Below are 24,074 nucleotides of genomic sequence, written 5' to 3' on the forward strand. Positions count from 1 at the left end.
TGCGCTTTACGCAGCTACCTGTGGCTGAATGGCTAATCATCACAGGTAGCAGGTTAAGTTAGCGCGGCAATGCAGCTTATTGCTCAGTACTGAAATTCATGCTTGTGTTCCATGTGCTTAAGGCGAAACTTATCGCATGTCTTCTCCAACTATTTGCTCAGATCAAAGCGTAAGCACCAAAAAAGTGAAACGACCGCACCGACGAGAGGGATCGCAATTGAGGCCCGTTTATGTGGCCCTTCGCTTGTCCCTCTCTCTCCGTCCCGAGATTCCCAAGGCGGAGTTCAAAGTGCCACATTTGGTTTCTTCAAATTGGCTACTGGGCCTGATATAGGTCGCCTTTGTTAAAGTGCGATGCTTAGCGCAGCGCAACATTATAGAATATTTTAGGGCGTCAACATTAGCAGAACCGTTGATATATACGTTATGGACTCATATTCTACAGAGCAGCGCGCGAAAAAAGCGTATTTCAATGCAGCTGTTGTTTTGTCACTTTACGTAAGGGAAAATGATCACACGAATTGTCCGCTCAGGTATATTAAAGAAGTACTACAAAACTCTTCTCGTTTCCAGCTATACACTAAAGAAAAAACATCAAATAAAGGTATGCAGATAATCGGCGCGTTCGCATCTATATTTAATTGCATTGGCAGTTCGATCTCAGCGGAAAGCGGAAAGCGATGCACCATCGCTTTCCGCTTCAATTTCGTTTCGCTCCAGCGTCACGTAGCGCGCCTCGCAAAACTCGTTCTTCTCTGTCATTGCCCAGAAAAGCTTCGCAATTTGCTCCGGGAGCTTAATGGGCTTCCTTTAATGCCGAACAACTAAAGTTCTCCGTAATGGGTAAGAACAACCACGACCGTAAATAAAGAAAGCAACGCTCTGCTGTACAGGGAAGTTGAGTGGAATGTGGACAAACGACAAAGGGAAATATGGTATAAGAAGGCAAGATAGGGAAACGTGCCACGCGCCTAAAACTAATGCAACGCGGGCAGTTTAGAAGGCCAATGTGGACTACTTTGGACAAGATTCTGCCTGACAGCCAGTCGCCTGTCACTCCTTTGTACAGGGATGCTGACAGGTGTCACTGTGCAGTGAAGTAAAATTTGTGAGAATTTCATGCATGTCCTGGCAGATCTATTCCATCACTATTCTCCAGTAACGCTCCAGCCTCCTCTAAGTCATCTCTGCTCTTTTACTATTACTCTCGCCGTGGTGGATTTTAAATCCCAATGCTCCTGGATCTCAGTGCCTGGCCTCGTCCATCTGGCGCTGAAGGGAATTGCACTCCATTTAAATATGCGCCACACCCACCTCCGTGGCTTGCGTACAGCAGCAGCAAACATGATCTACACTTCAAAATTTGCCCTCTAGCATTTAGTCCTCAAGCACCTTGACCTAGCCCCCAAAAGTATAGCGCTCACCTTAGTGTTGTCAAAAAATGTTTATTTTTAAACGTCTTCTTTAGCCGGTTTGAATGCAGATACGTGGAGACATCATTCACGTCTCTTAAAGAGCTGCATATTGGTGTAAAACGAACAACAGGAAAAGAAATGGAAAACTGGATAAGGGATGGAAAGCCGGATAAGGGATGGAAAGCCGGATAAGGGATGGAAGATGTTCGAAACGAAGAGTAACACACCGGAGTCACGGTGAGATTAGATGGTACCGAAGGTGAACATCGAGCAATCTAGGGTCTACAAAATAAGCATGGTCATGCTGTCTCTTGCGCTATACGTACGAAGACGGGGACATAAAACACGGACAAAAACGAATTGTGCACAAACTTACAACTGATTGGCAAAAGAATGTATGCCACGAAATCGTCCCTTTCAATGCCTTTTTGAAGATAACCACGACTCGGGTCTAACCTGCACACCATGATGCGATTTCCCAAGTGCACTGCACCGTTCGCTGCCCCCCCTCTCTCTCTATCTCTCTCTCTCTCTCTCTATATATATATATATATATATATATATGCACAAAATGCAGCACGTTGACTAAGTTAACCACGTAAAAGAGTCTCCAAAGAATGCGTTCTCTTGTTAATGCAATTAAACCAGGAAGTCCCGGTTAGCCTTGGAAAGAAGAATGGGCCGTCGTGCCTCGGCGCTTGCCTATGTGAACGGCAGTATGGGCAAAGAAAAGCGAGAGATAACAGAGAGCACTCCAGCAGGCAGACCTTACACGTTAGAAGCGTGCCTGGCGCATGCACAAACCTTCGCCAATGGGAAAGTGGACGTGCATGGAGGAGCCACCCGAGCTGGATGCGCCTGATTTCGTGTTGACAATGCTATCAGCTTGCGCGAAAAGGCGGCGGCGAGCAGTCCGGAAGAAAGAGCAGACTCTGGCGAAGGACGGGCACTGCTAATTAAAAAGGCCCATCGGCCAAACAAGGCGCCGCTGGGCACAATGGCCTCCTCGTCGCACGGCGCGGCTGCAATTGACTGGCAGCGTAGATTTCTAATTGAAGCCGCGGCCCACGAACCAAGGCGGCAGAAAATTAGCGACCATCTTGGCGTCCCCAGCGGCCAGAAATGGGGCAGTCCAAGGAAGAGGCAAATTCTTGGCCGCCAGCAGCGGGCACGCGTGCCCCGCGCAGTCCACCGCCCAGTGCAGGCTCCTTAATTGCTCGGCGCGTGCCCAAAAATCCTCCAAGACAATTTGCACCCCTCGTCCACTCGCCAGCACCCTTCCTTTTTCTTTCCAGTGACGCGTCAAGTCCTTTCTTTTAATTCTCCGGAAATACTCCTCGCGAGGAACTCTCCTTCAAAGGCGCGCCAAGGCGCCCGGTCGACTGTTTTTCGCGCTTTCTTGCCCCCTCGGCGCCTTCGAGTCGTTTGAGAACAATTATTATCTTTCTTTTCCTCGTTCTTCCACTCACAATCTCTTTGTTCGGGAGTCCCTTCAAGGCAGCCTCTACGCTCTCTCTCTCTCTTTCTTTTTTTTCGTTCCGTTCACTCATTCACGTGGTCCTTCTGCAAGAGCTCTTGGTATTCAGTGCAGTCCGGACGACTGGGAAATCTTATTTTGGAAAGAAGAAAACAAAATGAACATTAAGAACAACAGGGTAAAAATTATTCACGTTGCTCGTGGGGCTCAGCAAGGGAGCGTATAGGCTGGATTCGGTCGCCCAATATAATATACATTACAATGAGGGTCGACGCTTCGACGTGTACTTGGGTGGAACAGTCGGAAATTGCTGCGCACACCAGAACGTGAGCAAATAGGATGATGATTTGAAAAGTCATTTGCGCATTATATCGCAAATATATTTTTACGAAGGAACAAAAGCATGAATGTTTCTATCATTCGGAAATGCAGCTATAGTAATTTACGAATAAGGCATAGTATTAGGTGCGTGTAGAGTGCCGAGCTTTATGCTAAATCAATTACAACCACATAACCTAACCTCAGCTCTCCCGAACTTATATATACATTGTCGACCGGGTAGGAATGTGCAAAGTTGTGGCGACGATCGTCGAAGCTCAGCTACGGGGCGCTGCTCTGCGGGGGTCCCGACTACGATGTGGGTTTCCCGAGACTGGGGCCGACTGCGGGCGTGGCGCACGCGGTCCCAGTCTCAAATTAGGCAACCGCGCGTCCGCAGGCAGAGTGACCCTCATCACAAAGCGCGCGCTCGTCGCCAAGCGTGTCTGTATACAGGGACAACACGCTCACCTGTATGCGTCCGCTGGTGCGCCTTGAGATGTGACGACTTGGTGTAGACCTTTTTGCAGCCGTTGAACTGGCATCGGTGGATGCGGCGCTTGCTCGAGTCCACGTCGAAGCGGCGGCCGCCGCGAGCCGCGTGATGGAAGTGTGCTTGCTTGGCGGCGGCCCCGGCAGCCGCGAGCAGCGGAGCGGCGGCTGTGTTGCCGCTCGGCTCGGCGACGTGGCGTCCGCTGCGGCCCGCACGGGGTCTGGCAGCTTCGGGCGACGACGGCGGCGTGAGCGCGGCGCGCTGCACCAGACTGAATGGCGGCTGGGCCTTGGCCGAGCCGTCGCTCTCCCAGGAGAGTGCGCTCGAGGCCGAGCTCTCGCTCGCGTTGTCCATAGCGCCGGCGCCAAAGTCCAGGTCGTCCGAGAGTCGGTCGCCCTCGGCCTCGCTCGAGTCGCCCAAGTCGCTGCTGCCGATGCCCGAGTCGGCCAGCAGCAGCTTGGCGTCGGCGGGGCTGCTGCACTCTTCCCACAGACGCGCCGCTTCATCCGTCGACGAAGACAGCTCGCGGCCCGAGCAGCGCTTGGACGTCGCGCCCCGGGGCTCGTCCTTTAGGTATCGGTCCATCTCCCAGATGGTCTGCACAAAGAAATTGGGCGTGAGTATGCTGCGCGCGCACAGACCTTCCTTCCCCTTGACCTTCCTTCGCATAAACATAAAGCATCACGCATACGACATGACCAAGGAAGAACCTATCGATACAGTGAAACAATATTAAAGAAACAACAAACAACAAAAGAATGATCTTGTAGTATAGCAACAAATGGCAGATGCACAGCCCCCAAGCACATTTGCCTAGAGCCCGGGAGCTGTGTACCCAAGAGGATGTTCACGACGTCTACCGTTGGCCACTGGTTAGAGACAACGTACTTTTGAGCACGCTTAGCAATATGGGCTCGTCTCCGTGGCTGCCCACTTTTATCAACGATACCGCCTGGTGAACCTCAGCAGTTGCCAAGATGTAACTCGAATACGTGTGTCACCACACATCGCTCACTAGAGCAGCTGTCTCCACTGCAAAGAGGGCAGGGCGATTAACGATGGCACGCAAATAAGGCACCACTTGCCGAGGAAACTGTCTCGACTTATAGTGACCTCCAATAGTCAGCGAAAGTGCATGTTGCCGCAAACTGCTCTTACGCACTAGACAAGTTTGCATTCCATTCATGCCATACAATTATACTCGTACAAACGAATGTATTTCACACTGGAGATAATGATGGTGTCAGTTGACTAAACAAACTAGTTAGCAGAATGTAGCAATAGATCTCAAGGAGGGCCGTTGCTGCCCTATACGAAGACAAGTCCCCTTGTCGGAACGTTGGCTCCAGCGACATTGCTTGTCCTACCACTGTTAATCACTTCAAGCTTCCATATTCCTTTGAATTTATGTGTTGTTTACATCCCAAGGAGTTACACATGCGTGAATGCTGAGCAGAAATAACGACCAGCGCGGTGGAGCCTTTCATGAACCGTGTAAGAGACAGCAGAAGCCGGTTGTGACCCACATGTCCATTACAGATTGTCAAAATGAACCATATTGACTCCAGAACAAGAAGACACTATTGTTTCTCGACTAGCGAAAGGACGCGTGATGGTTGTATTTAAAACACAAAAAAGAAGAAGGAAAAAACAACAACATCAAGAGCGAGAAAGTTAATCGAATGGGAATAAATGGTGCCCAGCTTAATTAGCAGTGCGCCACGAGTTCAGCTGCCTCACATGCAACCAGTTCCCTCATTGCACGAGCATAATATGCCGCCACCGGAAGGCGCAGTAGGTTATCCGTCGCTGAAGCAATCGAGGCCGTTCTGAGCGGCCTTACTTTGGTTAAGCTTGCGCGGTGAAGGACGCTGCCTCGTAAATCTTGCAAACCATTTCGCGGTTTGCGCTCAAAGCGTCTACTCGGAGCAGAGCCGTGACCGAGCGAGAGCCGCGAAGGTGCGTGGTGATGACTGGCTATGTGCATATTGCCTTATCACTACTTATTCAAGGCCGAGATTCGTTATCTGATTTCTCCCTGATCGATGAGTTAGGTCTTGTACGCAAACTGTTCCGAACTGTTGTCGGTCGACGTTCTCGCTGTCATCACGTCCACAGTCGTGATTGATTGACGCGTTTCCTTATGATGTGTTTTTATATGCACGAATGACATTGTGTACATTGATTTCGGCTCGCGAAACTTTCACCCGCAGCTTAGAATGCAAGCTCCTGTCTCTTGAGTTGCTTTAGTGTAAGTACAGTGCTCAGTCTATCAAGTTCTTTTATGTATCTCCAGAAAAGCTTGCATGCGGCTGCACAAACGTCTGTCGGTCATATCGATGGGCTTAAGAATAAAAGAAGTTTCACGCCTACAGCTGTGCTACGCGGACGGCTATGCTCGTGAACACAGTCACGCCAGCAATCTTCGTTTCTGCGATACAGGGAGCTGTGTATTGTGACGCTGTGCGAGTCGCACAGCGTCACGTTAACGGGTCTAAAGGATTCGTTCTGGCGATACAGTTCCAAAACGAGATACTTAGTATCGGTTGGCGAGCTCTTGGGAGCGGCAAAAGAGAATATCATACCAGGCGTCTCAACTACCAGGCACTAGGCCTGCATTCACAAAGCATTGCCATTCCTTTCCTAAGCCATAAAAAAACTCAACAACTCCGCGATCGCTACAGCACCGAAGTGAAAAGTCCCTCCAGTCTTGCAGAAATTTCATGATGTCAGAACAGAGAAACAAGCATATTCTAAAAGTGTCAAAGTTTCTGTGAGCAAGACTGTACGGGGCGGAATAATACGAGTATACAGGGTGAGCGTTCCTCACCTCTAAGCAAGCCGATGACTGCGCGGTGTGTAGAAAGTCGTGTAAACTACGTCGGTAGCCATGACGACGATGAGGCGAGAGTACAGTGCGAGTCGCGAGTCGCTCGGTCGTATTCTTCGGAACAATCGCCGCAATCAATGGCAGCAAGCACAGCAGCTTAGCTAATCGATCCCAGGTGGCGCCGCTCTGGGTGCCTGACGTCACGTGAGTCGATGTTTGCCACTTACTGTGAACAGCCGGTTGGCATATTAGCACAGCCATAGATGATGCTAATACGAGACGGTTAAACCGAGAAGAACGTCTACTATAGGCAGCAGATACAAGACAGCCAAGAAAAAGCTTATCAAACGGTTCTCACCACACTTCAAACTATTTGACGCATGACATAAACTACTACGTAGTGAGCAACATAATAACGTACTCTGAGGTTTTATTTTACCTGCACATCGGCGTATAATGATTGCCGCCTTGATTCTGATGCCCGAAATCTAAGTTCCCAGGTGTTTCTGCATTACGCCTTCATTGAAGTACGGCCACCACTGCCGGGAATCAAGCCCGCAACATTTTGCTAAACGAAAGAGAACTTTACGTATCTGCCTAGCCACTGGGGCATGTTTATCCGATGCGAAATTTGATGACATATGGCTTCCGAGCTAAGGCGGCACAGCGCGCGTAGCCCGATCTCCGAGGTCATGCATGGATGACCCCGTGTGTTACGCGAGCAGGTAGGAACTAGAAAAATGCAGCTCATTGCATAATGAGTTTTTCCGCCGGTGCCCTTTACAGCCCCGGAAACACTTGCTGCAACTACCAGGGTTCAGAATTTTTTTTTTTCTCGGCATAGTTGGTTTACGCCTATCAAACCTAAATTGCTGGGCAAAAACACACCGGCACCACGCACTTAACTCTCGTCGGCAATCCGCTCTGAATTTCGGGGCATATGCTTTTTCAAGCTACGCGCTAACGTTGTAGAATACTTTATGTTCACAAGTAAATCATTCCAAATTTTCGCGCCAATGAACGAGATTATTCGGCGACCACAATTATTACAAACACTCCGGAAATTGAGTTTCTTTTGGTGAGCTTGTCTGGTGCTAGATCTATATAGGTGCAACAAAAGATGACCAATGAAATGGAATGTTTGTGTAAGAATTTTGTGCACTAGAATAGCAGTTTTAAAGTCACGAACAGGAATGAATGGCATGATGCTCAGTTTGTCGAACAGTGGCGCAGATGGCGTATTCCTAGGTGATGGTGCGATCATCCGGACATGCCTGTAATGCTAGTCACCATTCTAAGCGCACTTTAGGGCAGTAGCGCTAAAGTGTGCTGGGCAGGAAACGGTTTACCCTAACCTCATTTGCCTCATAATTTGTTGTATTGCTTCAGTGCACTTACACCGTTTATTGGGTGAGCTCGGAAAGCGAGGACATCGACACTAGTAAGTTTACGTTTTCGTTGCTTTCCGTCTGCCCGGGCACGCACGTTACCACGTCACTATTTCGACTACAATACTTGTGTTCTTTCACTCAATGAAGTGTACGGTTAATGTCATGCAATGCTGAAAACAGATATTTATGGTAATATATTGATCGGTAATTGCCTGGCACGGCGCCCGCGTTAAGCTGCATCGTATGCATGGAAAGATAATCAATATATCGCGTGCCTGGAAACTGACTTTGCACGTTGCGCAAGGTCCGCACAGCTTCATTCCATTAGCTTGGCGTAACAGTTTTGCGCACTATAATGAACGTGAAAGGCATCGATTTCTGTCCGCAGCACATAGTGTACACGTGGAGGACACATTCTCACTTCTTTCACCGCCTAGAAAGCGCACGATACAAATCAAATGCCCTTAGCTCCACACTCGATATTAAGTACACATGCGAAAACATATAGCAAAAAGCACATGCACAAAATCAATCACAATGGCAGCAGTCGGACTAGTGAAATGAACACCATTAAAGGCACCAATGTTAAAGCGGGATAAATTACGACATAACGTAATCAAACGCTGTCTGTTACAAATATGATTAAGGGTTCAGCGTCATTAGTTAATTAAAACAAAAGTATGCGTAATTCACTTTGGGTGATCCAGTTTTAGCCGAAAACTGTCAGCGTTTGAGGAAACCATGCATGGCATAGCAAGAGGAAGTATGGAGGCATGTTATGCTCGGAAAGTTATTCTTGCAGTTTCCCCCCACGGAAGCAGCGCAAGTTCAGAACAGAGCTCCAGGAAATAACGACGGCTGACGTGTAGCACTAAATGTACTATCGCGCTCAGTATGAGCTGCAATGCGTTGTAACTCATACAGAGCACGATGGTACATTTACGGTTATTACAGTAGTAAACTGGTCGGCATAGCTTACTCTAGCAGGCGCACAGTTTTTACTGCACTTGATTTGTACAGTTTTTACTGCACTTGACAGGCACCTGGTGGTGCCTGTCACCACATATTTTGGTATATTCACTTAGTAGCACGATCGATAAGACAGCGGCACAGCACGTGACGGAACAGCCTCAACCCCATTGTGGGTAGATTGTTTATATTACATACAGCGATTCTCCACGAATAAAGATGAAAAAAAAAAAAGAGGCCATAACATATTAGGCTACGCTTATTGGAAACAACAGAAACACATTTATAAATAAGTGGCAAAATTTTGCTTAACTACATATGCTCACCGACAAATAGTTTTTATCTAAATATTATAACAACCGGGAAAGAGCGACCGAATGTTCTGTTGTCTTCTAATAAAAACTGAAAATAATGCCACCTCATTTCTGCAAAATTAAAATGATAAACGAAGAACACAAGGCCTAAGAAATGTCTATCGACTTGCAACTTCTGTTGGAAGGAAAAATCAGAGCATATTACCCTTACTCAGTTATGCTTACTCATGACGGTCGAAATCAATTGGCTCTTTGCCGTGAAGCCGTACGTTTTTTCCCAGGAAAGCGCACGTAACAGTCAGCCACTGCTAACTTCGGCCAAACATTGGGGACACTGCACCGCTCATTAACGTTCCACGTAGCGCGCGCAATGCGTGTACGTCTGAAGGTCTTCGCCACAAGGACACACGCGTGAAATGACTGCGGCCAGTTGCAGCGTTCTCCTCCGACTGCTAAGCGCAAAGCGCGCGAGACTGCGTAACGTCGACCTGCAGTGCGTCGTCGATTCGAGCATGCAGCCAAACTATCACGATCAACAGCCCCATTCGAAGCGAGTTATGCGGTGGTAATCAACTTTACTGCTGAGAGAGCTCTGGCGGACGATGTTGCGAGCATCGCGCGAGTTCTCATGCATGCACCCCTTCTACGCTTTTGTGCCCGGCCCCACGATGTTGGCCAATAAAGCCGGCCGCCGCCGCTAGCGCCCCAGACGGCTTCTCTCGCAGGCGCCTTCGAGCCCCCAGAGAGGTTTTAAACGCTATACCACGGTGTCTACCAGGTCAACGTCTCTCTCTCTATGAATATATAATCACCTCATTTTTCTATAGGTTTTTCCCGGCTACAGTTAGATAAATATTTTTTGACAATACATGATAGCGCAATTTGTGGCTGAAAAAGAAAGAAGAAGGTTCGTTTCTAAATTATTACTTTACCAGCGAATCGTTTGCAGTAACTTTTTACGGCGAGACCGAAGCTAAATCGCATGCACGATAGAATGCTTGATCGGACTGCGCCTGCGCCTACCGATCATCCAAATGGGATGCTTTCAAAAACAGGTGACTTGGTAAACTCGCCCATACTTTTTGAGTTCGACAAGATATTTCGTTTCTATTCCCGCTATTCTAAAAAAATATCACTCCGCTCGACACTCCTCCTCGACTACAGAAAGTTGTTGGTCAGTGCGCTTCAATGGCACGCAACGGCGATCCCTGAACGAAAATTTTGTAATCGTGCAGGCGCTTTCGGCGACTAGTAAATTTAACGGGCGTTTGAGAATACGGGAATTAATGACGTCATCAGGATGACAACGACGCAAATTTCTCTGACATGAGATTAAAAGCGAGAGTATGCGAATTCCTTGTCTTTCCCACGACTTTCCTAGAAATGCCTATATATTCCCCGGCAGTTCTATTAAGTTTTGCCTGACTGCTTGGACGTCCTGATTGCATACATGCCACAGCCGAGTTCCTCCGCCCAACAGGAGGCGAAAACAGACCAAGCAAGTTAATTGACGCGCCAGCCAGACCGTTCGAAATCGTCATGCGATGCGCGGATGACGATAGTAGCAATGGACGGGATCAGCAGGACCATACATTTAGTGACATGAAGGGCCCTATATCAAAGTACGCAAGATTTACGCGCCCGCGCTGATGTCTCCGCTGCCCTAATGAAACAGCAAAGCACGCGCGATTTAGTTCTTATTCCTTCGGCTGCAGAGTCTGCAGCGATTGAGGAGGCAGACCGAGAATAGCCCGCCTGGGGTCTTATCCGAAACGGACTCGAGATAGACGAACAAATCCTACCCAAGTGCTCGAAACGTTTCACAGTGTAGACAGCACGCGCAAGCTGAACCTCCCATGACATTCGCCGCGGAATCGATGGCGTCGCGTATAAGCATATCTTTACGACCTCGCGGCGTCACGGTTCCAGTGGGTTCATGCAAACGCTAACAGGGACCATCAAGTGCACCCATCAATTGGGCAACAAGAAGGCTCCCGGTTGGGGGGCGCCAAATGGCCGCCCAGACGACAGCCAGTCGTACACGAGTGCGGGAAACAAGGGATCAACCCTCGCCAAGGCTCTAACCTGAGGAATTACGGGGCTCAAGTGTAACGACGTAAACGGGGCATTTGGGACCCGTAATGCCGCCCCTTTCCGATGCCCCTTCGTCCCCCAGAATTAGCCCCGGCTCGCCAGAGTCGCCCCGGCGGCGCCTTTTCGGCGAGCGCGTGTCTGTTGCCATGGCAACAATTAAGGTAAGCCGCAATGTCCTCGGTCACGCATGCAGAGTAGCGCCCATAAACGAACGGGTGCTGAGTTGTTGCTGCCAGTTATTTGGTAACGTCGATGTGATAATAGAGAGTTGCGGCCACACCACATTACGGCAAATCTTTCTGTACGGGGCAAAACGTAACCGGTTCACGGCATGAGAATTACCGTATTTCCGTACGTGCGCCTAAAACTATGCAAGGTTGGGAAGTTCAGCACGACGCCGAAATCGCGAATACAGCCTCTTTCGTAGGTTGCTTTGTAGTTTGGTTGCTACCAAACTGGAAAGCGAGGGCGTAATGCAAGTTTGCGCAGACTGCATAAAGAAAAGCTGCAGTCGATATGTTATCAATGTTTTCCTTGTTGCGGAAACGAATCCCGCAATAACGGAAAAGATTTTGCAATTAGCCCTAATGCGCGAACGCATGCTGTTTTAGAGACACTGAGAAATGATGCCGGCAAATTACATAACTTCGAAGTGCATCGAAAAAGGGAAGGAAAAGATAATAAAAAGACTAGCCACAGGGAGAAAATGGAATCGAATTTAGTTCCGCCAGCAGAATTTCTACGCTAAACCTGACAGTTTGAAGGGGGCGCACCATAAGAACGACGTAAGGACAAGCTGTATATTAGAAATCTCCCGCTTCCTCACCCTCCCAAGCACACATAATAGAAAAGAAAAAAAAAAAAAAGGTGGAGAAGACAAGCAAACTACTTCGTGAGGAGACCGCAAGAAAAAGAACTCATTAGGGAGCTAGAGTGCTTTAGGCAACAACGCCGTAGACTAACGTTATAGGGCGTTTAACTATCGGCCGCATGTTCTGAGGAGGTTTCTCTCTCTCTTATTATAATTATTTTCTTTTCTTTGCAACGTTTTTTTTTTTTCATTCGATCAAACAGATGTGAGCGCAGAGTGCACAGCTCCAGTGAGCGAAACCAAAATGAATGCTATTAAAATAAAGAACGGAAACACAGAGGTCTCACAGAATGCCAGGCCAAACTAAAATTAGTCGACCGAAGTTGTCGACACGCTGAGGTAATCTACGCGCTTCAAATGGGATGCAGCTCTCCTTTCTCGGCAGCACCAAGTTCCACGACTTCGAAGAGGAAAACTAATTACAAGTTTCTGTACGGAAGCTAAGCTGAAGAGGGGGGGGGGGGGGGGGGGGGGGGGGGGAGAGAAAAAAAAGTGGAAGAAGTCAGGCAAACCAGGGAGCTGCACTGCAGGAGCCAGTCCACGAAGGAAATGAGAGGACTGGATGTGCCTAGGGAGGGAAACAAAGAAGGAAAAAGGGCCCAAAGCGCCTCGATTTCTCCTAATCCCCAGAGACTGAGAGGTAGCCTGTGACCGCAAATATGCCGCTCGCGTGCATTGCCCTGACAGGCTTAGTGGTCGAGCAGTCGTTCTCCCGGTGTGCAAAGAAGGTGTAGGGGGCGGTGGCAGGAATTATTTTTCAGCCGGCAATCGCTGTGCGCGGGCGCCCTTAAAAATGGTGCACAATTTTCTCGCCTATAGGCGGGCGAGCGCATGCCCTGTGTGGTGGTGTCCCGGAGGAAATCCCGCTCGGTGCCGTTAGTCGGCGGTTTTGCAGAGCTGCAAACGAGCATTACGCACGGCACTTCGCCCTCGTCGGGACCGCGCGGTGCGTTCGGGTTCGGACGAGGCACGAAGAGCCGCCGCTAATGGCGCGCACCGCCTGTCCTGCCTACCGGCACGCTTTTAACCGCCGCCGCGTCACCCTTCCTTTTTCACACTCCGCTCGCATCGCTGGTCATTAATTGGAGATGACGCAGCGAAAATTATTTTTCAGGTGCGGCAATCACGCCGCGGGCGCAATTAAAACGGGGTCTAACTGCCCTTCAGCGCCATTACGAGAGAAGGGATCGTTTTCCTCCCCCCCCCCCCCCCCCTCCATTCCCTTTTCTTTTTCTTTCTATTTTTTTATTTTTCTTCTTGTTTTTCTGGTACTTCCGAGGGCTGGGGACAAATGCGACGACGACGACGACGACTCGGGAAATCATCTCGATTGGACCGCGCCTTACGGTCACGTGACACCGCCCGAACGACCTCAGACGCGTCGCGTCTCGGGAAGGCGTTATGATGCGTTAGCGTTAATGATGCGCGTGTAATCAGCGGAAATGCGCGAAGACCGACTGGTTCCAGCGACCGCTGGAGCGTGGATGGACGCAGATGGGCCCAGGTATTCAAACGCACCAGCGCATATATATATATATATATATATATATATATATATATATATATATATATATATATATATATATGAAGTGCGCGCCCAGCGCGGATACGGCACTGCAGCAGTGCGTGGCAGTTTCCTGCTGCTCTTCGTCGCTTTGTTCTGGCCCATGTGGATCGGGGCTAATAAAAGCGACCTGTTCATAAGTGCCTGAGCGCGACCGTAAGAAGTCAACGGCTGTGCCTTACGACCACGCGGTGAACTCTGCGCGACGGTGCCTGCGAAAGGCGAGGATCGCATTCGCACGCACTTAGTAGTCTGCACTTCGCAATAAACGCCCATATAGTGAGTGAGTGAGTGAGCGAGCCGAGTGAAAGAGGACATTTGTGGCAGCAGAACCCCTGGGTGTTACGATCTCGGAACGTGCGCCATTGCTGACGCGGAAAAAAAAAAAAAAAAAACAAGAAAAAAAAAAGTAAACTCGGGCACGAGGGGGGAAACTGATGGGTGGGTTGGAAGCCTGATGTTGTCAATGCCTATACTCGCAATGAAGCAGCGTGGTGCTCACTCTTTAACGATTGCGCCATAAGTAGATAGTGCAATTCTGGACAAATGACCATCGTGCAGTGCAATATGCATGCTCTTCATATTTTTAAAGCTGTGCATTTTCAGATACCGCGAACAACATTTTTTAAGGTAAATGCCCGTTAACTGCAGAATCCCGCATCTCAAAGAATAATTCTTGAGTTCACACCTTGTTCTCATGGCAACGTTCCCAATAAATTGCGAAAAAAAAAAAAAAAAAACATTCAAACGTATACGGAGAAACTTCCTCCTATATATTCTTTTTTTCTTTGGATGTATGCAGCGATGAAGTTTTCTTTCCGTGATATCAACTACGCTAGAATTACACGGAAGTGAATAAAATAAAAATAATAATAAAACGGAAAGGGAGAAAGAGGAAGCCGTGCGACGGCATCGATTGAAAAGGGCGCACGAAAGAAAATGCTGGAGCGCACAATCATCTAACTACAGTGACCGGGAGAGACGAATAGCGGGCACAAAGTATCTTAACTGATCGCTGGTGCCGTGTTGCCAGCCTTCAGGTGCCCGGCACATACATATCGATCTATCGAACGAAGTGAAAGAACACACGCGCTAGCGACCGCCCGAATACTCCGCAAACAGTGCCCGGACACGCAGGCCATGTCAGTATAGCATATACGTGACGAGTTCTTTTAGGCACACGGAAAGGAGTTTTAAAAAATTAATGAATGAAATAAATAATCGTAAGCGTTTGATCTTTTCGGAGAAAAAGGAAGCAAGCTTTTCTTCACTTGCGAGTGTTTATATATATAAATTATGGGGTTTTACGTGCCAAAACCAGTTCTGATTATGAGGCACGCCGTAGTGGGGGACTCCGGAAATTTGGACCACCTGGGGTTCTTTAACGTGCACCTAAATCTAAGTACACGGGTGTTTTCGCATTTCGCCCCCATCGAAATGCGGCCGCCGTGGCCGGGATTCGATCCCGCGACCTCGTGCTCAATGTTTATATATATATATCGACCGATTACAGCTTCTAGCCTGGAAAATAAAAGAAAGGAATAAAAATGTGCACAATTCACAGCTGGGAATGGCTCACAGGCACATTAACGTCGGTGCATGCAGCTGGGGATTATTTCACGCACGCTCAAACGGGATCTCGATATTTTACAAGTGCTTATCTCGAGCATCTTGTTTCCCTGGTCTCCGGTCCCCTTTACCTGTCAGCGTTAATCGTTACACCGGACAGGTGACTAAGGATATATACAGGAGGAGTTTGGGGAAAATGGAAAGTTATGCATCTATCAGACTTAGTTCTTACACCTGCGAACGTTGCCGCACACGTCTGAGGCGGTCGCATCGACGCAAAGCATTGCCGCATTCATAGGCAACGAAGCCTGCGAACGCTCTGTAGCCTGCCGACGTATAGCAAAGTGCCAGTTCACGCCGTCTGCGAGTAGCCCTTGTGAGCAAGCAGTTTCGCTCGTAACCCGAATCGTCACCGGGAGTCGCTGCAGAGCGTCTGTGGCTAAAATCCCTATATAGGAAAAGTACCGCCATCCTTTGATAAACGCCGCTTCTCTCTCTCCTGTATATCCGATTGGACGATGATAGCGCGCGCTTTTCACTTCTTTATATTTTCGTTCTTTCCGCCTCAGAGCCATGTTGAAAGTCCTCTGCGCAGCCGCAGTCGCCGGCGGCGGCGGCGGCGCGCGCCCGGCCTGAAAGCTTCAACGTGGACTTTCTAGGTGCGCCACCGTCGACTTGGCTTTCGCAAGCAAAAAGTAAAGAAAAAAAAGCAAGCGCTTTAGGAGAGGAAGCGGCGGAGGAAAGAGTAGATGGCGGTACTTTTCTTATATAGGGATTTTATCTGTGGCTCTCCTCCACCATTCCACAGATACATAGACGAAGACTGGGCCGGTATATTTTGTAGCGATGCGTTATGCTTTATTCTATGCTAGTCTTATCATCCACCGCTCACGGCCGGCTGATCCCGTTGATAACGCGAGCGGACCGTCGCTCTGACCACTGAAAAGCGCGAAAAGCACGAAAAGGCATTAGCATCGTAAAGGCGTCGCTACAAAATACCGGCCCTTATCTGATTCCCGAAACCGCAGTGGCTCCTCCGGTAGCGCACTAACTGGCCTCCATATCTTCAGCAAAGCCTGTCTGTGCGTACTACACAAGCTTCAAAACAAAACTTTTTTTGCTCTCAAAACAAAAATTTCCACTCAACGAAGCAGCGATGGCAGAGAGGATGACAGAGAGGATTCCAGGTGCCGCGCGTTCAAAGCGCGGACACGCACCTCTTCTGCACGACTTGTGCGCGGCTCCTGCACAGCGGTCCGGAATATTAATAAGCAAGAAATGGATGTCACCATCGATAGTCATCGGCCGGCGCGAGCCCCCCCCCCCCCCCCCCCCCCTGCTCTTGCGAAGTCTCCTCTTATAAAGTTTCTCTGAAAGAGGCGCGCCGAGCACTTTCTCTGGTCCGGCAGGCGCGCTCCTGCAACGAGGCGAACAGAGCGCGCAACCAAATTGACCGCGGAGCCGGTATAATGAGTGCCTTAAAAGAGGCATTGGAAATGATAATCTGCAGGGGAGCCCGTCAAGGCGGCGGCCGGCGCGCGCGCTCCGTCCGGCGGCGGGCCGGCGCCGTCGGGAATCGATCGTAGGTGGTGGGGGAGGGGAGCCGGGGGGGTCTTTATCTGGGGCCCGGCGACACGGGACCGGCCGACCTTCCGACCGCGACCCAGTGCACGTCGCTCGCTCGCGCGGCCGCCACGAGACGCTGTCTGGCTCGGGCGGGAACCGACGGCCCGCCCGATAACGGCCACGGTCGACACGCCACTCGCGCCCACGGGCGCGCGGAACGCGCTCGCGGTTTCGCTCTGGTAACGAGAATAACCAATTTCGCTAATAGTAAAGCGCGGACGCCATAGGAAGCCTGCGCTATACAGTGTGGCAAAAAGAAACGAAGCACGTGCTCCCAACCCAATGTACGAGCCGCAATAAATAATATCATGAAAGAGGAGTCGCGTAATTAACAGCCAAGCAACTATAATGTGCACGTAAGTAAGGTGTGCTGTTCGGGGCTCGCTGGGCCGGTGAAAACATCCGAGACAGTGGTCACAAAGTATGAAGCCGGTGCATATGGGCAGGACCAGCCGGCCGAGCTTGAATCCGTTCTGCTGCCGTTGTTCAGCAGTAGAGCGTGGCCTTTGCTGCAGCAAGCGTCGCGTACGCGTCATTCTCTGACATTTTACGAATGCGAGATGCGACATTGAAACATGCGTTAGTTGCCTCAGCCAGATATGGTGAGACATAAGTGCATCAGTTGCTCCTGAAGGTGCCCACAACCGGCGAAGCTTTCAATTTTTATTAGGGCCAGCATTTTACGCATATTATAAGACATCTTGAATACTCTACTATATATGTATATCTTTGTTCAAGTGACCTCTCACTTATGTCGCCAACACCGCGCACCACAGAATGTAAGAATGCAATTCCATCTTTTTTTCTGTGCCTTATGTAACAACACACAGTTTAATCTGCTTCGTTGCTCTCAATTTGCGCCGGCACAGGATGCTGCACAAAGCGTGTGCTGCTAAAAAAGAAGAAGAAAAAAGAAGATCGACAGCTCGACTATTCTTCACGTTTGTTGAGCCAGATCTTCTTGCAGCCCAAGGCACGTTGTTCGTTGAATGGCGGAAGAGTAAACGGTTCCTGTCCTGTCAAAGGAAAAAGAAAGGCTGAAGCCAGGCTGAGCCAGGTCAAGCCCATAGTGCCGAATGGAGCCGCCAAACCCGGCCGGTTCCGGAGGACCCTCGACCAATCTTTCGCCTGTTTGCTCAAGAGTGTGTACAGGGCGCCCTCCGCACAGCTGAGGAGGACAGCCGGGCACCGAAGGCAAACTCTGCCGCTGTTGTCCGAGTGACGAGGCCCACTGATGGAAAGAACAAAGCGGGACGACGAGCTAGAAAAAAGAGGTGGGCACAAGCTGGGAAGCTTTCTGTTCTCTTTCCGTCTCCACGGCTTTGGTGGCCGCGCAAACTAGCACCTCTGCAAGAACTCTACGACACAGGTCGGTCTTCCTCGAGTGCCTAAAGCCTAAATATGAACGCACAATTCGGTGTTGCTCCTAAATCGCGCTTTAATGAGCTGGCTCGAACCTGTCAGCGGTCGGTCCATCAGTGAGAGCACTCGCGGGGTGGAGGGCTGCCAAAATATACTGAAGAGCACTGAATTATAGCGGTATGAATTATTTTTGCGCGAAGCTTGGCTTCACCGAACGTATAGCGAAATGAAAAAAGGAATGCACGTCTGCAACTAAAGTACAATAAGCAGATTTTTACCCTGAAGTCTTGCGGCGGTTATCTTTAGGAGTTGACATAAGACGACTGTTCAGTATTTCTGCACTTCGCTGCTATATTTCTTCATGAAACGCAAGGTAAAACCTCTCTCCATGTCAAAGTTAAAGTGCGCAGGTTTGAAAGTTCGAAGTACGGACAGTGATCACTGCGGCAACTTGCCCTTCGAACCTGACATAACCGACTGACACCACACCAGCAGCGGTCGACGTTTGTAGGTCGCTGAATAAGTAAATGTGAGCTGAAAAGAGCACACCATGCACGATGGCGCCGCTGCCAGCATTTTAACCGGTCCACAGCCAAGCACCAGGCGTGCCGGGCCATTGACGAAAATCCGAACCGCCACTGTGAGTGCCACAACTGGGCAGGGCACTGGCAGGTCCGCCAGCCTGGCAGATGTAACGCAACTTTAGCTTGAAGAAAGTGCACTTGCTGCTCGGTTCGAGGACAGATGAACTGTTTTTTTTCTTGATGGCGGTGCGCGCGAACACAGTTTGCCTGGGGCACAAATGTGCATGGGACACATATGTTCGCCCGCTGTGCTGCATGCAGCACATGAGGCAAAACGCAACGCGAGTCGTATTACGTGCAACCAGAGACCGTGCAAACTACACACGCAGGCGAAACCAACGCACGGATCCTGCGGCAGTGCGGGGCCGGCCGGCCGCCGCCGAGGGCTGCTGGGCAGAGACACGGGGCGCCCGATGATGAATTGTCCCGCAGGAATTGTCGGACCTGCAGGCCGCCTGCTCGTAATAGCCGCGGCGTTATTAGAAAAAATGAATACGAGCACGGACATAATTGCACACCGTCGGCGGGTTGGCGCGCTTTTGTCTTTTTCGCCTGACCTGGATATCCGCAGACGCAGCTTGCAAAAATGTTCTCCTGTACGCGCGCGATTGTTCATCGCGAGAGCACGTGTGGCGGGGCACGTCGCCAGAGGACGAAACGGCTGTGTACGAGTATACCGGTAATGAAGACAAAAGCTGATGGTTAGCCGCGTTTTCGCATGGCACAGCATGGCGGCTCGCGTTTGGCCCTTCTGCGGCGACTATTAGCGAAGTACCAGAGTGTCACCGTATATTGGTGGGTCTAAAAATTGAGGTGAGTGCCGGTGCCATAGTTGCTCACGAAAGAATATATATGATTTGACAAGCTGCAACGAAAATATGCTTGTATGTACACCTTATTTAACGGCGCATTCAACTGTTATAGTGGTAATGGTGAATAATCGACCAAAATTTTGCAAAATGTGCAAATGTTCCGCGGGTGAATGAGTCCTGACAAACTCGGGGAGCTGCAAATGACACAATAAATGATTTAGGATCTGAACCAGCAAAGTGGGAATGTAAATATTTAAAAAATAGAAAGTGATGTTCAATGGCCTGGCAAAAGAACAAGAGTTCGTTGTTGGTAGTCCGCCTTTTTGAAGCAGTGAAGGAGGATATGTAGGCGAAGTAGTCACAGGGCACCCGCATGAGAAATAAATCTGCAGAAAAAAAAAAAGAGTTATACCGCGGGCACTCCTTGGCCATGAACGGCAGCTTATCAATATCCCTTAAAGGAAACGTGTGTAGTGAATGTGTTCTGTCAGTGCTAATATAAAGGGACGAAGCATGGAGGTAACGAATAAACATGAAAGGAAGCTTCAAAGCAGCGTTGGAACGCAAAATGATAGACGTAACATTATAGATAAGAAGAAGGTGGTCTAAATTCGAGAGCAAACGTGGGTAGCTGATATTCTAGTTGAGATTACAGTGGAGAAGTGGAGTTGGGCAAGCAATTTCATGAGTACAACAGATGACCGGTCGTCTATAGTGCAGTAACAGGAAGGGTGTCCAGGGAAAGGAAAGGACCAGCAAAAGATTAGATGCGGTGATGAAATGAGGAAATTTACAGGCATGAAATGTAGCCAGCTGACACAGAACAAGGGTATAGCTAGAAATCGCTGGGAGAGACCTTCGTTCTGGAGTGTACCTATATAGGCAGGTGATGATCACGATGAGAATGACAATCAGAAGATATTGGGCATTTATGAGCATTTTTTCAACCACACTTGAAAAGCACAGGAAATTCCGGGTCGCGCTGCGATCTATGTTCGCCTCGAGCTGACACCCTAGAGCGCCCATTTTTCGCGACCGCACTGAGAAACCACCTCGCACAGCAGGGGAAAGGAACGTGCTGCGCAGGCAAACAAACAAAAATCGCACAGATTCCGCAGCCCCGACTCGATGACTGCGCAAACTAGCTTCAATGTGATGCACCCCTTAGAATGGCCAATACCAACCCCAGCCATTCGACCGACCGAATGTTTACAGAAGGAATGCTGACAACCACTGTACACTGCTCCATAAGCGTTGTCACTGCGTGCTTCTGCAGGTGGGACAGCTGATACACCAAGTGATGGTTCGGGTTATGCTGGTAGCCCAACAAAATATCGAAGTCGTATATCATACATGAACTTCGAAGCTATGCTTCTAGATGTCTCATAAAGTGGCCGCGTTTAACTTCTCCAGCTGACCTCACATTCAGTTTATGCTAGCGGACCTACAATATAACGAAGTCGTGTCATCCAGTAATTTCGAAGCCGTGCTCCCTAGGTATATCTCAAAAAGTTGCCGCGTTTTTCTTCTTCAGCTGGCCTCACGTAAATAAAAGGCTACCTCGGAATTCTGTGGTGGCGATGCCTCATCTTTGTATTAGCCATGGAGTTGGTTAGTACATTTGTGTTCGCTCCGGTTGATCTCGCACTCGTAAAACACGAGCGTAGCACAAATGATTCAGGGGGCGCGCGCTCGACTCTCGCGCGCTCTCTGACGTTCATCTTTCCCGCAAGACTCGCGCGTCTCCTGACATTTGGCTTCTATGCTTGACACACACGCGACGGCGGAAGCCGACGTCGTATAGTATACAACAAGATAAGGCATGTGTGTTCTGCTGCCGTTGGTATAGTTCGGGCGCGAAATGACGTTGATTCCTCTTCTATCGTGATAGAAATTAAACCTGAAAAATACCGTTAAATCAACAAAATATGCTACGTTTTTGGCTGACGAGCGTCAATGCTACCTTCAATGCGACACGTTAAAGCTATATTGCGATCTATACGAGAGTTCAGTTATAACTTATAAGTTATAACTTTCTTTCTTGCGGGCAGTGCAATGCGGTTTTGATAGTGGCAATACGCTCGCACACGTTGCAGCCGTGGGATTATGGGCTCGAACGCAACTTACGACAATAATTGCTTTCTTCATTTATTTGCGCTGTCGAGGCGTTCGAGCGTTATAATATTACAGATATGGCCGGATCACTAGCTAAAAACTTCTTAGCGCAGTAAAAGCACGGAGATGAAAATCACCCCACAGAGCAGTTCATAACAAAATAAGACGCCCAATGTTCTTTTACACGCGGAAACAGCATCTTTCACCTCTATGGCACGAGCGAGTCGTGGCCGCAGGTACCACGAAAACCAGTGGACAAACGCAAACAGCTATATATAGTCTTCGCGAACGCTGCGCGAACTGTAGCTATAGGTATATGTCAAGCCGCGGCACGCCGCTCGAGTCAGAGGCCCGGAAAGAAGCTGCGAGAATCCTGAACGGAAAGCTCTGGGCCACTCCATGGACGCAGCCAGGCGCGCGGCGCCATGAGACATCGCATGCAGCGGTCTGCGGAGAGCGACGGCGCAGAGGCGGCCGTCGTTATTTGAGCTGCCGTCGATTCAATGTAATCCTGCACTTTCGGCTCGCGCACGCGGTGCGATGGCGGTCCCTCTTTTGCAGCCACGGAACCAGCGTGGCATGAAGCGGGCCTGTCTCCGAGGCTAAGCCGGCCATCTCTTCGAGAAGCGCGCGCCAGGCATGCTCTAATACTTTCTCCCGATTGACAGTCGCTCGCGCGGGCAGTTTACATACTCCATTGCCCACGACGAAGTCTGCCGAGTCGCTACATCCAATTTGTCACCTCCGTGCCTCCAGGAGGGACCAGTGCGGCCAGTCGGCCGTGGATCGCCCGTCTTCGACCCCCTCATAGCGCCGAGACTCTATCTCTGGATGGGATACGCTCAACACCGCCGCGCACCCGGCAAATACACCGAAAGCTGCTCGGCGATCCCTTCCATCCTCGCGAACTCACGAGAGGCACCGAAGGAATATATCGCAGGATTACACCCCGCAATACACGCGCGCGCTGAAAGAAAGACGGGGAATCGTGCAGGATGTTCTTTACTTGCTACATGTACGCAACAAACTTGATGAGATGGAATAATTCAGTTATCGATCTTGGCAATAACTACGACCGTGGAGGTCATACACTAATAGCAGCGGCCTTTGAGGTCATATGCGACAGATTGCAGCAGCGGATTTACTCCAACTTCTTTTTTTTTTTCGTTTCATATAGCGCACCCATATACCACCTGTTCATTTGTTTTGCTTTTCTAGGCTAGAATATATATATATATATATATATATATATATATATATATATATATATATATATATTAAAGATTGCCTGCGACATATAGCGCTGTTCAGGCCTTTTCAGGAGGACCTCTGGGGAAATTATAACTACACAATAAATCGTAATGTGGCAGTTAGTATCTTCTCGAACTGCTAGAGGATATTAACTGGAACGTCATTATATTTCGTGGCACATTTTGAGGACGAATACCTCGAAAGTGCTGCTAGCGTTAGGATTACATACTAAGCAGACATGACTTCACTGTACTCCTGGGTTTCAGTTTCGCAATTTCAACGCGTTTCCTACAATTAATCATTGAGAAGGTAATTATTTGAAGTTGGTTATAATCAGGTAACTGAACATGGCAATTTCTCGCGCAACTAATGCCCGCCTCATCAGGTAATCTATATCTGAACAGGCCGAATTGTGCTATATGCTCCTGGCTATTTTTGTAATTGTTTAAAATTTAGTTTAAAAAGAAAAAAGAAGAAACGGTGTGATAGAGCGAATGCTGACGTTTATGTGAGATGGCGCTTGTTCATGCGAAAAACCGCTCAGACAATCGCAACCGCTCGAAAGAGCCGCCACCACGCAAGCCAAATGCCGCCAACATGCGTTTCGATAATGAAAGCGACACAAACACCCTTCGGTGACACGGCGCCATAGAAAGGTAAAACAGCCCGCGCATCGATGACCCAAGCCACGCGCGCGCTGACGCATGGAGTCGGACGGTGGCGGAGGCGCTCCACCGCGCGCCGGTTAATGCTTAGATGCTACACGGTTTGTTTACTTCTACCACGGTGAACGCGTCTTATACTTAGAGTTAGTGCAGCTTCAATTATTTTTCAAGCGAGCATGCTAAATTCTCTAATTATTAGCTTTTACTAATAATTTTCGAAGCTAATAAACGAACTGCTTAGCGAAGTGGCTACAAACTTTCCACCACCCCTGTACTCACTGTTTGTAGAAATAAAATTGTTATAAGATACAGCTTTTCATTTCGAATAATTGTTTGAAAAAGAAACGAAATCGA

The 24,074-nt window shown here is 49.2% G+C and overlaps 1 protein-coding gene across 1 annotated transcript in view; it reads right to left on the bottom strand.

The window, feature by feature from the left end:
• The window catches only part of LOC119462574 (Krueppel-like factor 6), a 332,655-nt gene that overhangs the window by 5,091 nt on the left and 303,490 nt on the right, over positions 1-24,074 (bottom strand). The window contains exon 2 of the mRNA XM_037723911.2: positions 3,682-4,300. Coding sequence (XP_037579839.1) covers positions 3,682-4,300 — 619 coding nt within the window. The remainder of the gene's footprint in view (positions 1-3,681; positions 4,301-24,074) is intronic.

The sequence above is a fragment of the Dermacentor silvarum genome, chromosome 1 (assembly GCF_013339745.2).
Source record: "Dermacentor silvarum isolate Dsil-2018 chromosome 1, BIME_Dsil_1.4, whole genome shotgun sequence".
In the NCBI taxonomy this organism is placed as follows: domain Eukaryota; kingdom Metazoa; phylum Arthropoda; class Arachnida; order Ixodida; family Ixodidae; genus Dermacentor; species Dermacentor silvarum.